The sequence below is a fragment of the Heterocephalus glaber genome, unplaced genomic scaffold (genome assembly GCF_053883595.1).
Source record: "Heterocephalus glaber isolate CG9 unplaced genomic scaffold, H.glaber_assembly_v1.0 deba00001666, whole genome shotgun sequence".
Lineage (NCBI taxonomy): Eukaryota > Metazoa > Chordata > Mammalia > Rodentia > Bathyergidae > Heterocephalus > Heterocephalus glaber.
In genome coordinates this window covers 2702809-2720637 of record NW_028258406.1, presented here as the reverse complement: position 1 = coordinate 2720637, position 17829 = coordinate 2702809, and the positions used below count along the sequence as shown (strand labels likewise).

At 33.8% G+C, this 17829-nt stretch overlaps 1 protein-coding gene across 1 annotated transcript; it reads right to left on the bottom strand.

The window, feature by feature from the left end:
• Positions 1-4090: 4090 nt before the first annotated feature.
• LOC101711271 (putative ATP-dependent RNA helicase DDX28) lies at positions 4091-10629 on the bottom strand. Its single transcript, XM_021257781.2, is given in 4 exon segments — positions 4091-4432; positions 4435-4554; positions 4557-5840; positions 10593-10629. Coding segments are annotated over 4 exon segments (1602 nt in total). The 3' UTR covers positions 4091-4271.
• Positions 10630-17829: the final 7200 nt, after the last annotated feature.

Genomic DNA, 17829 nt, shown 5'->3' with positions numbered 1-17829 from the left:
TTTCTGATTAGTTTATATCCACTTAAAATTAGGCTGATTTTAGTTTAATGAAAAATTCATCTAGAATACATAAGAATAATTATAGAGACCAAATATGGAAAATAATATTTTTCTCAAAGGGTCATTGAGGGTTTTTATCCAAATCAGGAAATGACAGCAGAACTTTTATTGTATTATTTGTTGCAAAGTTAAAGGGATCAATTATGTTTCCTATAACGTGTGACATACAGACTTTTCCAAAGGAAAAAACAGTGCCTTTCAGATGGATTTTTAAAAATTGTGATAATTGCATAGATGTTTCAAACATTTATGATGTGCCTATTCAAGCATTTTAAAATCAGTATTTAGTGCACTTGACATTACAATTTCTTCATTGTCTAAGGTAGAATTCAGGATGAGAAGGTAGTGATACTGTCCCCTCATTAAAAAACAATAATAAAGTTTTGATCTGAGCTTTTGTCTATATTCTTGTGTTTTTAACTAACAAATTTTAGATATTTTCAAAGACATGGGTTATTATAGGTAGAAAATATTTAGCCAGATATATAGGATAATAAATCAATTTCCTTTAGCTGAATTTAAGTACTAAAATAATTAAGGTAGATATTAGTCTAAGGCCTTTTATAGGCTCATGAATATCCACACTATATGGAATTTTCATATATTGGACAATGGTGAAGTAAGAAAAGCTAATGTAGAACCTGCACAAAGTATGAGCTTTACAAAATAGAAGAGCACAAATAGGAAATTTGGAGGCAAACAAATGTTAATTTTTATTTTCTTTAGTTATAAATATTTCACAGTTGACATTAGAATCTTAAGACCCTAATTCTTTAAGCATATACATGTATATGTCTTTATTTAAATTAATTGTTAATCATATCAAAAGAAGTCAATATTTTCTGAGTTTTATGCATCTCCCCAACTCTGGAAATATGCTTGGAGTTGGTTAATCAAGAACTGAATATTTGTTCTCCTGTGTGAATTTCATTCTAGGATGATATAAAGTTTTGCTATGCAACCATAATCTTTCAAGGTTTACATAGGCACCCTCTGAAGTCTCCTAAAGATCACAAAAGAATCAAGTCTTTCTCTTTTTTATCATTCATGAACAACCTTTAATGTTTTCATTATGTAATTGAAGGAAATTTTCCATAAGATGGTTAAATATAAGGGGTCTTAGTAAAGTTTCTAGGAAGATTGTTGGTATATGATATCAAAGAAAGTTACAATAAATTTTGTAACAAAGTTCAGAGAACTGTGACAGTACACATGTTAAATACTTCACATATGTACATGTAGATAGATTGACTTAAATTTTACACAAAAGTAAAAATAGATTAGACATGTTTCTAGGTACTCTATGATGCTCTGTTTCTATAATCAAAGCACAACTCTACTTAATTAATTTTTACATGGTTATGGTGTTTCTTTAAATCTTGAGTGCAACAAACTGAAAATAATATTGATGGGTAATAGAAGAGGACTTTTCAAATATATAAAGCTGTAATGTCTGTTGTATAAGTAAACATTAACAAATAATTGCATTTTAATATTTTACATCTTACTAAGATTTCTAAGCTTCTAATATCAACTCAGCCCTAATCCTGATAGCATAGATAGAATATAAAAGAGGCAGGAAAAGCATACTAAGGTCCCTTGCTTGCTTTGCCATCTTCTGCCTTCCATGAACTGTTTATCCTCTGTGGTGTCTATCTGCTATGGCGTCCTGCCATGGAACCAGGCCATTATGCACTGAAACCTCTACAAACTGTGAGCTAAATAAACCTTTCCCCCCTTAACTTGTGGGTGTCGGGTATTTTGTCTCAGCAATGAGAAAAGTAACTAAGACACCTGATTCTTTTTTTCCCTTCCCCTCCTCACTCATATCTCTCCCTCCATCTCTAGATCCCATTTCTCCATTTTCATTATTGTTATTATTATGTTTAGTTTATATTTATGGTATATAATATTTACATTTATTTTTGGTATTTAGTACATGTACATGACATTTCATATCTTTTTATTTCCCATTTTTTCTCCTCCCCTTACCCATGATTTTTTTGAGCCCCTTTTCCTTTGCAGATGGTCAATCTTCCTGTTTCCTTCTATCAGTTCTTTATTTTGCTCTCTTTTTAAACTTTGCCTTACTCAAAAGAGAGAGCACATATGGTATTAAATTTTGTGTCATCTGATTTACTTTATTTAATGTTATATATTCCAGATCTATCCATTTTCCTACAAATGTCTTGAATTTATCTGTCTTCATAGCCAAGTAGTCTTCCATTAGGTATAGATACTATATTTTCTTTATCCATCATGTGTCGGATATAGGGTTGCTTCCAGAATTTAGCTATTATGAATCATGCTGCTATAAATGTTGCTTTATATTTATTGGTATAATATACTATCTTAGGTCTTCTGGGAAGATATTTTGAAGGGGAATAGCTGACTCAAATGGAATTTCTAATTTTTTGAGAATCTCCATACAATTTCCATAATGGTTATACTAGTTTGCATTCAAACCAACACTAGAGGAGGTTTCCATTTTCACCGCAACCTTGACAGCATTTGTTGTCATCTAACTTCTTAATGATCGCTATTCTTTCTGGTATAAGATGAAATCTTAGTGTTTTAATTTGCATTTTGCTAATGGCTGGAGATGTTGAACATTTTTTAACATGTTTATTGGCCATTTGTACTTTTTTCTTTTAAGAAATGTCTATTCATTTTACTTGCCAGTTTTTAAATTGAGTCTTTCATTTTGGGTGAGCTAATTTTTTGAGTTCTTTATATATTCTAGATATTAGTCTTCTGTCTTAGGAATATCTGGCAAAATTTTGATACCATTCTGTAGATTGTCTCTTCACTTTGCTGATTGTTTCTTTTCCTTTGCAGAAGCATTTTAATTTGATATAATTTCATTTATTTATTCTTTCTGTTATTTTTTTGTCCAATTAGTGTTCTGTTCCGAAAGTCCTTGTCTAAACCTAAGAGTACAATTGTTTTGCCAGTGTTGTCTTCCAGAAGGCTCATTGTTTCCGTTTAATATTTAGATTTTGATCTATTTTGATTTTTGTTTAGTAAAAGGTGAGAGATGGATTCACCTTCAATCTTCTGTATATGGATAGACAGTTTTCTCAGCAACATTTGTTAAATAGGCTGTCTTTTCTACATCTTGTGTTTTTGGTTCCCTTGTTGAAGATCAAATAGCTGAATATGTCTGGAATCCTCTATTCTGCCTCTATTCTGTTCCATTGAGCCACATATCTTTTTTTAACCAGTACCATGCTGTTTTTACCACTGTTCTTTTATCTAGCAAATTAGAAATTATTTTGAACTAATTTAAATTATAGAATAACATGGTACATGAGCTAATCTTAAGAGTTTTCATGGGGTACTTTCCCAGGAATAATTAACAAAGCACATGGATTAAATCTAATTGCGATTTCCTTTTTTTTTCTTTTTAGGGGCCTACTTAAAGTCACGCAGGTAGTAAAGAGGAGTTGCACTCAATAGTGGGGCTTCATATTGCTTATCTTGGGGCTCCAGACTTGTAGTTAGCAGTAATGGGAAGATAAGCTCATTACATTCGATGCTGACAGACCCTGGGAATGATGTTCAATATGTCCAAGGCAAAATGAGGGTCTCCAATGATTTTACAAAGTGGGAATGACAGACTTTAATGTGAAATTCAAAGCACATTCATAACAAAATGATAACCTTATCATTACACTCTCCAGGTGTAAGAAAGCAAACAATTACGCTGGGGACATAGCTCAGTGGTAGTGTTTGCCTCACATGCCTGAGGCCCTGGGTTCTGTGATCCTAGCATCACAAAATAAACAAACCAAACCAAATTCCATTCCCTCCCATCCCCCAAAAAACTAACAATAAAAAAAAAAAAAAGCAAAACACAACCAAAGAGCATTTGACCTACATGTGGTGGTTTGGAATGGGAATCCTCAGAATTCAATGAATTCTGCCCTGATGGTAATTATAGCAAAGACAGCTCATATAATGATCATTTATTTTTAGAAATCACAACATGATACAAAATAAAAATCCAAAATCTACTTTAGTTCTCTTGTATTGCATGAAAGAGAGCCTCTAACCCTAGCCAACAGTTTACCTTTCAAGGCCACAAACAGCTCACCATGCCCTCCGGGAGGCAATAGGACAAACCCAAACCTTGTTCTTACAAGTGTGTTCACCCACCCAAGTCATGGAGAAATATCACTGCTCTAACATCACACTTAAGCCAACTCAAATCAGGCTTGCTGAGACAAAGGCTCTTCCGCTGAGGACACTAGTCCTGGAAGGGTTCTCCTTTGACCAGCTGCGAGCTCAATCTTCTGTACCAGGCTCATGTCCCAGGGATGGGTCACAAAGCTCATGATGGTGCCTGGCACATCACTTCCCACATGGCCCCCCTCCCTGCTCTGTGGATATAATCCTGCAGGGTGAGGGGGAAATCATAATTGACAACTAGTCCCACATGGGTGCTGTCCAGGCCTGGAGAAGCTATGTCTGTGCAGAGAAGTATGTCTCGGAGCTCTTCTGAAAACGCTGAAAGATACCTGCCCTCATTGAAGCTGGCATTTCTCCCTGTAGACTTAAGTGTTGGATTTTGTAGTCATCTAAAATATATCCCAGCCAGTTGGCAGTGCTGGAGCTGTTACAAAACACTAGGACAGTTCCAGAGGGTCCAGTCTTGTGTTTTTTGTCATGCTGCTTGAGGATCTGCACCAACTCTGCCACTTTGTGTCCTCCTTTCAGCCTCATAAATGTCTGTCTGACATGAGGCATGATACAGTGAAGCTTGGTGCTGGTGCTGGTGGTTACTGAGTTTGGGTTGGTGACTTTACTTAGCAACTGTTCAACACCTTCAGGAAAGGTGACTCCCACCAGCACTAACTCAACTTTGGGACTGAAAGAGTTGTTTAAGTCAGCTGGGACTTCAGCTATATGGCTCTTTCCCAAGATGTAGTCTACCAGTTCTAGGAAGCTTTCATCCAAAAGCGTATCTGCCTCATCTAACACCATGAAGGAGAGCTGCTCTAGACTGACCAGATGATCTTTCAGGGCCTTCCACCGAGCTCCTGGAGTGGCGACTAGCACATCTGCTGACTGCTGTTTCGATAGTTGCTCCCTGATCCTTCTCATGCCATGGCCTCCCCCTAGCTCCCGCACCTGTAGGCCCAAGGAGCTGCTCAACAGCTGGGCCACAGCGTGTATCTGTTCAGCTAGTTCTCGCGAAGGCACAAGGACCATTTCTTGGGGTGTGGGGATAGGGTGGGAGTCCAGGAGTGGCTGACCCATGAGCCATTGAAGCAGACGTAATAGGTAGACGAGAGTCTCGCCACTGCCGGTTTCCGCGGCACAAAGGACATGGCGGCCACGAAGCAGCGCGGGGATGGTGCTTGACTGCACAGATGCGGGGCGAACGACTTCTGGCACAGCCTCCTATAGTGCATGCAGTACATGGGGATCCAGATCTAGGCCCTCGAAGCTGCACCTAGAGAGGTTCCGCAGCTCTGGCGGCTCGTGTTGCGCGCGCTCCATAGAAAAATGATCCTGACGCGAACACCGGTGCCTCCAGCCACGCGAGGCTAGAGGCTCACAGTCCCAACGGCCCAGCGTGAGGCGTGCGGATTGGTTGAACTCTGGCCTCCGCGCTGAGACTAGCAGTGGTCCAGGTCTCACAAGCATTAGTCGCCGGGGACTCTGAGGCCTGCTCTGTGACCGTTCTTGCCGCCGCTGTAGGGCCCTGGGAATGTGCACTACCTGCAGGGGGTCCTCAGAAGTAACCGAGAGGTGAGGAGCCCCAATTATGGTTTCTTTAAGAAAAAAAGTGCCAATTCCAAGTTGCCATGGTATTCATTTAGTGTTTATACTTTTTCTACTTAATTATCTTGGAATATCAATTATGGCATAATTTCTTAGGACTAGAATAGGTTCTTAGACTTCTTTCAGAATAACCTCTTGTCTCGGCATGTACTCTAGTAGTTAAAATAATTTCATCACCCATTTTTCTGAAAAGTCTTATTGATAAAAATTTTTAAATGTCTTTTTGGAGTAGCATCATTTCAAACTATAATTATGATTGTCTAATTTGGTTCAAATTTCTTTATTGATGGGATGTTATACCATAAACTCTACCAAATATATTGTGAAATTGGAGAATGAAGATTATAAAGACAAAGATTCAAAGTTTTGCCCTACTTGCAATCCAACAACTTAACCTCCCATTATTACATGGATGGTGGTAGAAAACATGACTCTTGGCTGAGAAATGAGGGATGCTGTATTGTTCCCAGGAATGACAAGAGACACATTATCATTTTGCACCATTTTCCAAAGCTCCAATTTCCAAAATAAAACACAGAGAGGCAGATGCCACACCATAGTTGTACTATCAAAGACAGCCTCATAGTGGATCAAAAACATGTTTACTTTGTGCAGCGGAGGAAGGGTTTACTGGTTAGAATTTCCCTGAGAAACGGATCCAGTAGGAAATACATGGATATTTGCTGTAGGATTTGCTACAGGAGCAGAGATTTGCTATAGGAATTTAATCACATGGCATGGAGGTCAAACTGCCCCAATATAGGCAATCAGCTCCCAGCAGAATGAAAGGCCAATGGTGTTAGTCAGAGTATAAAGGTCTACGAAGACTGGGGCTGCTGGTTTGGGTCCCAGAGTCCAAAGCTTCAAAACCAGGAACTCCGATGTCTAAAGGTAGGAGAAGATGGATATCATAGCTAAGGAAGAAAAATAATTCACCCTTACTCTTTTTTTTTTTCTTATATTTAGGCTCTCAGAGGATTGGATAATGCCCATTCACATTGGTGAAGGCAGATCTTTACTTATTTTAGCAATTTCAATGTTAATCTATTCCAAAAACACCCTTATAGGCACATCTAGAAACCATGTTTTACTAACCACTTGGGAATCCCTTAACCCAGTAAGGCTACCACATAAAATTGTCAATCACAGAAATATTATTTTTATTACATTGAGCAGTAAGTATGCCTTTTCTTTACTACCAAGGGACAGCAAAATTATCTCTATTTTCTACCCTTTCCCAAGAAAAGAGACAGTATTGTTGTCTTTCACTCCTTTTTGCTATACAAACATTCTTAAAAAGAAGAGTCAGCGACTCAGTTTGATAGATTACCAGAAATACGCAAAAGTTGAGAGAATTATATCTTCACAGTAAAATGCACAGCCTATATTCCCTAAATAAAGGACAGAAATAAATATTAGAGCTATAACTGGGCTCATTATAATGCCTCAGTTGAACGCAAAGTTGGATACCAACATTTTTAGTTTCTTATTGATACAGGATATTCAAAGAGTAAGGCTCAGGTAAATGTTACTATCTTCTCAATTTTTTTCTACAAAATCTGAAATATAAATAAATGGTACCTAATTGTTGTGAATTTATGCTAGATATTGACAATACAAAAAGTTTATTTTTCTGAAATGCTTTATCATTTCTTTGGAGAGACATTATATTCACATATAAAACAACTAAAGAAAAATCTATGAAGGTATATATTGAAATATTATGTGTATAGAATTAACGTTTTACTGATTGAGTCTATAAGCCATTTTAAAACATATGGCCTTATTTTATATCCCTACCTTATTTGTATTATCATATTTTATTGATTTTTCAATTTAAAATTTTTATCATCTCTAAAATAACTGTGAATCTTATATGTGATGGCATCTTATAAATAAAATAGCTGTATTTTCTATGTGGTACACATTCACATATAATGTGATATTCCATTATTCATCGTTTGAAATATAGAATTCCCATTTGGAACAGAAAGTAAAGCTCAAAAATGTGATTATTTTCTTAGAAGAACAACCCCAACAGATATCAAGGCAGAATTTGAACTTAGTCCTTTTACTCTAATATTTTGTAATTTAATGACAAGTGCTTTATGCCTCATGATTCAACATGTCCCACTTTTCCATTATTGATGACAATGAAAATTTCAAAAGAAACAGCATTAGCTGAATACCAAAGTGTTATTTGTTTCACGTCCAGTGAGAATTTCTCCAAAGAGTTGAAATGGTAAATATAATACGTGTGATGGGAAATGAAACAAAATATGCCTATATCCATCTGAAGAGTGTTTTTCTCCTCCTTCTCAGTGTATGGATATGTTTTAACTTTAGCATCATAAACACTTTGTCATCGTATCTTAAATATTTTTCCAGTTTATAGTTTGCTTTTAATATTCTGTCTTTTGCTGTAAATAGGAAAATTCTATTTTCCAAGTTTTCAGATGTACTTTAAAAATGTGTACATAATATTTTCACATATTATGTGTTTACTTTCATGTTTGCGGTTTACTTTTTTCATTATTGATGTTGCTACTGTATCTCATTATTTATTTATCTGTTTGCTTATTCACTGAAGTGGTCAAGTTTTTTTGTTTCACAATTCTTGGATGACCTGTGAGTCTGTATAACCTGGAACAGTCCACAGTGTTCAATTTCTGGGAACTGGTGAGATACTTAGACTCAGCCAAGAAAACTCTAAGTTTTGAAACAAGCATTGCAAATGCTTCAGATGCTTTCAAAAAAATTAAACAAGTGTAAAGATACTTTACAGATTGCACAACCTGGTGCCTACCTTCTTCCTCTTTCTTGTACTACAAAAGTTTAGTCTTAGTGATTCATGCAGATTAAGCAGTGTTTGAAGGGGGTTGCTCACTGACATATAGGAATGGAAGCAGGGTGTAGGATACATTATCTAGAACTTATGTACAAATTCCAAACTTTTGAGAGTGCACAACTATATATTCTAATTGCATAATGTTTACAAACTCAGTATGTTCACATTTTATTTGAGATTATATCTCTGGAGGCCTACCACAGTAGGATGCTGTGGAGAAGGCAATTATAGGCTTCTGCCTAAGAGAAAGTCTGAGTGTAAACAAATCAAAGGTGCATGGCCTATTTTGGGGCTTCCTGAGGCCTGATGACTCACAGGAGTACTAGACAGGCATTTTATCTTTCCAGTCTCCCAGGTAATTTATACTTCATATTCTTAATAAGTAGGAAGTTTTAGAAATTCTCCTATTTTGGTGCCTTTGAGAGCATTTTTATTTTTTGTGCATTTTTATTACATTATTTTGCTAATTTGAATTTTTTGGGAGAAGCATAAAATCCCCTTTATGTCTACTCCTATTCACTCTTTTCAAAAGTGAAAACACTCTTTTACTACAGTCACTTCCTTGAAAAGTTATCTGTAAATAAAAAGTTCATAGCTTCTTCATATTCTCAAAAGGATCTCTATCCCACGAAAGTTAATTAAGATTTCTCTGGATATACAATCTTTATATTAAATGGAAATATCAAAAGAATAAAATCTAAAGAGGCAAAATGCTATGGCCACCTAATTTTAACTTAATATATAGTGCTTTGAAGTGGGTGCCATGAAACATGTATCAAATCTAGAGAAATAAAATGTCCTGATTATCTGTGTTTGGCCCAGCATTTCTGTCATGGCTAGTTTCCAGAAGCAATTTACTAAAAGGATATATTTTCATATACTATTGAGCCTTATTTCTAAGTAGTCAGATCAAGGGCAGTTTTTTTTTGTTTGTTTTTTGGTACCAGGGATTGAACTCAGGACCTTGAGCTTACAAGACAGGCAGCAGAACTACTGAGCTAAATCCCCAGCCCTAGCAGTTTTTAATATTCATGATTCATTTCATATTCTGAAAAAGTATTTTAGAGATTTTGTGGAAGAGTGACAACAGTTGAGTTCTTCTGGATTGTCCTGGGCTTGACCCATTTTTAAGTCTATTCTCTTTAACAACAACAATAATATCTACCCTTTATCTATGCAAGAACTTTTCTAATAACAGTAATGATATTGTGAAATATTGATCACTGTATCTTTTTGTAATTGAAATCCATTACTGAAAAGCTCTTTGTTCATTCTACTCATGTGACAGTCTGAGAATTTTCTTTATAAGATGGGTTTATTGCTTTATAAAAATTAATATTTCCTTCTCAATTCTTCAGCCTTTGAAGAGGCCTACATATGTGGACCACAGTGTCTGTGGTCATTTCCTTGCTTTTATTTGTAGTTTAAACAAGAACATGTCCCTAAATATTCTAGTTCAGTTTTTCCTGCTTTCTTTGGTGTTTTACATAAATATGAAAATATACATATAAACATATAAACATTCAATATACATTATTTTGCATGTCTGATTTAATGTTATTTGTGAGATTCTTCCAAGTAATCTTTTTAAATTCATGCATTTCAGAAAGAACTTAATATGGTAATTAGCATCATCTTGAATTATTTTCATTTGGATAATCTTCATATAAATCAGTCTTTTGAGAAGTATGCTGTTGTTTAATGAAAGTGAAGAAAATAAAGGAAGAGGCAGTAAGGAAATAAGGAAAAATAAAAATAAAGAAAAAGGAAAAATAACAAGAGAGGGTAAACTTAGGAAAGAATAAAAAAGTAACCCTTGACTTACAGTGACAAAGACTTGTCTTTCACACTTAGTAGGCTGTCTTAAGTTGGCTGTGGCTATGCAGATTCGTACTCTGGGATCTGAGCTGAGAATCCTCTCTCAGGGCCATGCTTACTTCATGGTGGGAGGAAATGTAATAGTGACTTCCAGTGGGTTAAGCTTTTGTTCAGAAGTGGCATGTGTCACTTCCATTCACACTACATTCATTGGTCAAAACAATTTGTCTAGTGAAGTTTCTTATTAATTCAACAGAGAGAAGTGGTGAAAATTTCGTACAGTGATACAATACACCAAATCTTTTGTAAGGTACTAGTTCAGATACTTTACTCATTTTGCTCATTTATTAGCATCTCCCAATTTGCTAATGCTTTCATTTTGGCTTTTTAAACCCTTCTTTATTTAATATCTTTCTTATTTTATTTATTGTTCATATATGTTTATAGTTTACCTGTCATTCATGATTTAATGTTTTTCTTATTCTAACATCTTAAGATAGATTGGTAGTGCATTACCAACATTCTAATTTTGGGTTTTTTTTTGTTTGTTTATTTGTTTTTTGTACTGGGGATCAAACTCGGGACCTTCAGCTTGTGAGGCAGGTGGCAGAACCACTGAGCTAAATCCCCGGCCCAACGTTCTAATATTTAATACATACTTCCAATGGTATGTATTTCTTCTTAAGAATAATTTAAACTGTATCCTACAAATTTTAGTATGTGCTATTTTTATTAGCATTCATCCAAATAGTTTTATAAAAGTCTCATATGATATTTTTCTATAATCAATGAGTTATTAAATTCCAAACATATTGAAATTTTTCTAGTTGTATTTTTTAAATTCATTTCTCACTTAACTGTGTTTATATAAATAGTTTGTATAGGCTTGATCCCTTCAACTTTATTGACAAATGTAGGGACACTATTATAAATGTCGATTAATGTAGAAAGAGCTGTATTGTACATTCTTAGTGGGGATAATGTGCTGTAAGTGATTACTAGGTAAACTTGCTGTTCCTCTTGGCTCAGGCTGATATGTCCAGTTGAGTGTTTTTCTGAGTCTATTAGCTTACTATTCCCAATTCTGTATCAATGATGCTAGCTTAGTATTTAAAATTGCTATGGCTGTCGAAATTACACTCTAGATAATCAACAAATACTGCACCCAAAATACAAAAACAAATCAACAAACACTAAACTAAGAATACTAAAAATAAGGGCTTTTGAATCTCAAGATCAGATATTCAACATTGACTAGCACACATATGGCTATATCCTTATGCATGTATGCATACATAGTATGAGACTGAGAATGATTGTGTTAAAGTTCCTCACCAAGAACATGCATATTTTGATTTTTCCTGTTAGATATATCCATTTCAATACATATATTTTCATATATATATGTACATTATGCCATTATAAACTTGTTTCATCTTACTTCTAAATTGAACTTTTTATAACAAATGGACTGTTTCTCTTTGTCTCTAGTAATGTATATTGTTTTAAATTCTGTTTGGGCAATAAGGCCAAGTGAAGATTTTTTTTTTAGTGCATGTTACCAAATACAAAATTGTTAGGTTTCTTTTGATAAGTTGGTATATGGATTTATCATAACTTTATCATTTTCTATTCCATTACTCCCTATTCTTCCCCAACTCAAATTTATGAATCTTGCTTATTGTAATTGACAGTCCCTAGTTCCATCCATCTTCCTACAAAAGGCATCATTTCATTCATTTTTATATCCAAATACTATTCTATAGTGTATATATACTATATTTTCTTTACCTGTTCATCTATTGACCAGTGTCTAGTTTGTTTTACAGGTTAGCTACTGTGAGTTGTGTCACTATAAACATGGATATGCATGTATTAATATAACATGCTGACTTTCGTCTTTGGAATATATAGCCAGAAAAAAATGAATGAATGAATGGTACAGCTGGATGAAATGGTATTTCTGTATTTTGCTTTTTGAGGAAATTTCCATAGTGATTATAATATCTTATATTCCCACCAACAATATAAGAGTATTTCTTTGCTCTGGATATCCTCAACAGCATTCACACTGTTTTGTATTCTTGATGATAGCCATTTTGACTGAGATGAGGTGGACTTTCAATGTGCTTTTGACTTAAATTTCCTCTTTGCCTTAACATGGTAAGAATTTCCTCATATAACTGTTGGCAATTTGTACTTCTCTTGAGCAGTGTTTATTCAGTTCATTTGCCCAGTTTTTAATTAGGTTGTTTTCTGCAGGTGATTATTTTGTTATCACTTCCACTTTATTTGATTTTAGTTTTTGTTAGTACATATTTATAGTAAATAATGATCACATCCCTCTTGTGGAGTTGATACATGTACATAATACATCTTAGTTCTGTTTTTCATCCCCTCCTTTCCCCTCTTTCCCTCTCTTGGTTCCCTTCTATTTACAGAAGATCTAGCTCCCTATTTCCTATTGTCTAACTTTTGTGTTGCTTGTTATTTATATTTTCAGTTTCTCATATAAGATTAACTGTGTATTTAAGTGTGTGTGTCTGATGTATTTCACTTAATATTATGATTTCAAGATGTATCCATTATCCTACAAGTGACTCAAGTTTACCCTTCTTTATGGCAGAGTAATATTTAAGCTAGCAAAGATTTTCTCTCATTCAGTGGGTTGTCACTTCAGTCTGTTGGTTTTGTTTTTGGGTTTTTTTTTTTGTTTATTTTTGCTGTGTAGAGGTCTTTTAACTTGATGTGATCTTAATTTTTGGTTCTTCATATTATGTACTGTGCTTTTTGAGTTCTATTCAGAAATACTTGTGCCTATATATGGTTTCAAGTGTTTCCTGTATGTTACCTTCTAGCCAGTTTTGCTTTTGATTGGATATCAAGGTCTTTGATCCATTTTTATTTTAGTACAAGGTGAGAGATTAGGATCTAGTTTCAATCTTGTTCCTATGGATGTCCAGGTTTCCTAACACTATTTGTTAAAAGAAAATGTCTTTTCTCCAGCGTATGTATTTGCCTTCACATCAGAATTTTTTTATTTTAGATTTTTTCATCAAATGTATTTTTCCATCTTTTGCTGTCCATCCTTTGAATCCCTACTATGTATGTTTCTTGTTAATAAAATATTTACATTATTTACATTTTATACTTTTATTCACATATTGTACTTTAACATGCTATTAAGTGATTTAGTTTTGGCTCCTCAAGGATATAACTTGTTTTCTTTTTGAGTCATTGTGTGTATTTTACTGTTTCATTTTCCCTTTTTTTCCAACATAGAAATATTGATTCACTTTTATGAAAATGTGATATATTTATATTAAAATAGAGAGAACATTGTATATACCTAAATTAATGTACGTAGAGAAAAAAGGGGATTATCATGTTTAGGGAAAATTTAATTTGCAAACTAATGAAAAGAAAAATAATACAAGAAAAAATACAAGCACACAATAATTCCTAAAAGAGGGAAGTGTATGAGGGGAAATGGCAGCACAGATGGAGCAAAGGGAAATCACTTACTAAAATGAGAAGTTTAAAGGAAGTATCAACCAACATTGAATGCAGATAAACTACATGACCTACTTTTAAGATCAAATTGTCAGTGTGCATAAAGATAAAGTCAGAAATATTCTCCATTTAGGGGAGAACTTATAGTTCATTGTTTTAAGCCTATAACTAATAACTGCAATATCTCTAGCACCCATTGGTCTGTTTCTATTTTCTCTTCTTTCTCTGGGTTTTGTTACTTTCTGTCATCCACTTGGATTTCAGACTGTCTGTTGGAAATTGAATTTGCAGTTGCATTTTGCTCCCTGGAATGAAATGATTTTTCTCTGGAGGATTTATATTTGCTTCTTCCTGGTCAGCAATGGGGTGTGACCATTCAGAATCACATGAATCAATGGCAGATATTGTGCTGATTTGAACTGAGTGTTAGTCCTAAAGGCAATCTATCATTTTCTGTTCAGATTTATGCCTAAATTGCAATCCTTTGGTATTTCAACATAAATCAAGAAAAATTATTAAGAACCTTCTAATGAATTCTCTCCTTCTAGTCCCTTATCCCAAAGCTTGTTAGCCTATTAAATTACTCCTCAGCCTCTCAGCATTTCAACTTCTTAGCTGTCCCACTCTTCAGTGTATAGGAATGATGGAGCTACAGTTTTATGGTCTGTTTCTCTGGGATGCTGTCTTTCTCCATATAAATGTTACTACTTTTTATTATGTGACTTTATTTTAGCTATTTTATACATGTAAAAAATTTAAAAATATTATTTCAGCAAAATAATTGGTCTAATTTAAGTAGCCTATCACTACTAACAAATGAAGCTCTCAGTATCAGGAATTTATGTTAATTACATAAAAATAATGCTTACATGTCTTTTTTTCTTTAAAAAAACAGTACCGGTCTTTTTAATGAAATAACATTTGAGTAGTTGGGGTGGGGATAATAAATATCTTTGTTGTATATACAAAATAACTAAGAGGAATAAAAATATTCACTTACAAAAAAAAATCATTCACTTACAAAAAAAATCATTCACTTACTTGTATTTGTTAGTATATATCACTAACATGGACAAATGCAAACAGATTTGAGTATCTAACTTCTTTATAAATTTCATTCATGCTCACATGTCAATGTTGTAAAATTTGAATGACACTACTATTTTTCTTCTTTTCTTAGAATTTTGGTAACTGTTGCTGCATAGCTAAGTAAAATATTACAACTAAGGCTGAAAATATGGCAATTTATAGCAAAATTATTTCTTTTTACCAGCTTGCTAACAATTATTTAGATTATTCATCTAATATAACTACCATGGCAATATTTTCATTTTGTTTTTGCATTTTAATGACTATTTAGATAATGGGATTACTCCAACAGAATTCTAGCATTTTTCTTTGCATGCTATAATTAAAGCTGGTTGTAGTGGTGTGAGCCTGTAGTCCCAGCTACTTAGTAAGTTGAGGCACAGAGTGGGGCAGAGAGTGAGTTAGTGACCAAATAAATCTTAATATCAACTTTCTTTGATAAAACTCAGTTTTGCTTTGTAAATCATTTTTCAAATGAAAAAAATGGGGAAAGCACAATATTAAGTTTTCAAGAATCACTAACTGTTATTTCAGGAGAGTTTTCATCTAAAGGAGAACATAAGAATGCAAAGTAAATTGAAGAGAGTGAACTTCAAGGAAAGTAATGTAAGAAAAATGAAAAATGATTGCCATGTGGATGGTGGGGTGAAATTTTGTTGCCTTAAAATTTGGAAACACTTTTTGAAGACATTTTTCTTTAGTCCATTTCAGTACCATTATACACAATCTTGGCTACAAGTGGTAGAAAAGATTTCTTGCTTTTATTTGTCCACTCAACAACTGGTTAACTTTAACAGTAATATGAAATTCCAAGGCATTTGTTTTATTTAGAGAAGTGTTTTTCATGTGGTACATAGTAAACAAACTTTTGTCAAAATGAATATGATTGAATTGCAGTAGATCTTGCTAATATAGTTATTTCTTTTCTAGCATTATGTTTAGAAACTGGATTTCTTTAAAAGATTTTGTTTAACTTCTTGCATATTAATGATGTTTTATAATATATTCTACAAATGGTTGGATTTCTTGTTGCTTCAAATTTAATTCTTTCCATGTAGAAGATAAAAGTATGATATTGATATGTTGTCGCAATTTAGATCACTTGGAAGTATGTGACAGATAATGATATCTTAATATGGTTGACGTTAAAATTTATTTTGAAAGAGTAGGAAATAAGCATTTTACAAATTCACAACCAATCTGTGTTACCCTATTTGATTCACGTTTAACCATAGGACTTCCCTCACTGCAAAGTAAGGTACTGCTCATGTTTAAAACTGCGTTTATCTGGGTTAAATCGGGAAGTAAATGTGTCTTTTAAAAATTACTTAGTAATTTTTAAATTTTACCTAAATGTAATCTCAGGAACTCACAATTTCCATGTATCCACTAAATTTACTTCATCGTACATTTGGTAAAATGAAATTGAAACCTATAATAATGGAGTCAATATAGTATAATTGCACACAACTCAAAGTATCAGGAAAACACTGGATATGAGAAAATACATGTGTGCTCTAGTTCTACTAACAGGCTGTCCATCTTCCAAGAAATCACACATTAAGGGTAATGTGATCAATGATTTTATACTATCATATTAAAATTGAGAGAATATCTAATAAAACGGTCTAGAAAAGACATCTCCTATAGGGGAAATAAGAAGTCATCTTGTCATTTGTTTCTGTCTTTGACTTGTTCTCTCTTTTTATAAAAGAAATATGAGAAGATTGCCAAAGTGATATTACAAAAATTAGAAGGCATAGTCCCACTGGGAGTATATATAATTACCTATTTATGTAGTATGGATGAACAAGAGGTATTGCTACTTTCTTATCCAATTCCATGAAGGAAGGTAATCACTAGTTCCCTGTGTTGTGCCATTATAGAAATGTCAGTATAGTTTTAAGATTTTATGTAGCCCATGGGTTTTAAACTTAAATTGGATCCAGCAAGAATAAAAGGATTTAAAGACAAGCCAGGAAATAGTCATTTAGTGTGGTAATCAAGCAGAATTCTTCTAAAACTGAGCAGTAGGAAAAACATTTATGTCATTTCCAGTTTAGTGACTAACTAATAATTCACAAAAGGAACCCACTAAAATTTTACAAATTTTATGGAGTTTTTTTCTGAATAATGTATAGATGATGGCTTTTATAGTTCATACTGCATTTTTGATTCTCAGAATATTTGAGATTTTATGGAAAAGAGGCAGCAATTAGAGATTCCAGGATTGCTCTGGGCATGACCTAAACACTTTTTTTAAGCTGTTGTCTCTCTCTTAATGAGAGTATGATATCTAACCCAGAACACCTAGGTAAGAACTTTGCCAGGAAAAGTAATGAGATAGAAAAAGGACAAATCATTTTGTACCTTTTGCAATTAAAATTCAGCATCACCACTGAATTTTTTTACTCTATGTAGCATGTTGAGAATTTAAAAGAAGATGGGTTTTAACTTATAATAATCTGAATTTTGTGAGTGTGTAGAGTTCCATGGGTTGTGAGATGACTTACAAATATATGAATCCCAGGAACCACAGCCACAATATTCTGTAATTCATGTCTTTTCAATATCTTGAAGAGATCTCTGTCTCCCCAAAGTTGGTTAATATTCTTTTGGGAGTACAATACTTACATACTACACATCGTTGTTGAAAGACCACTTAATTTTTCACTTGCACACAGAATACTGTTGTATGTATACTGTTGTAT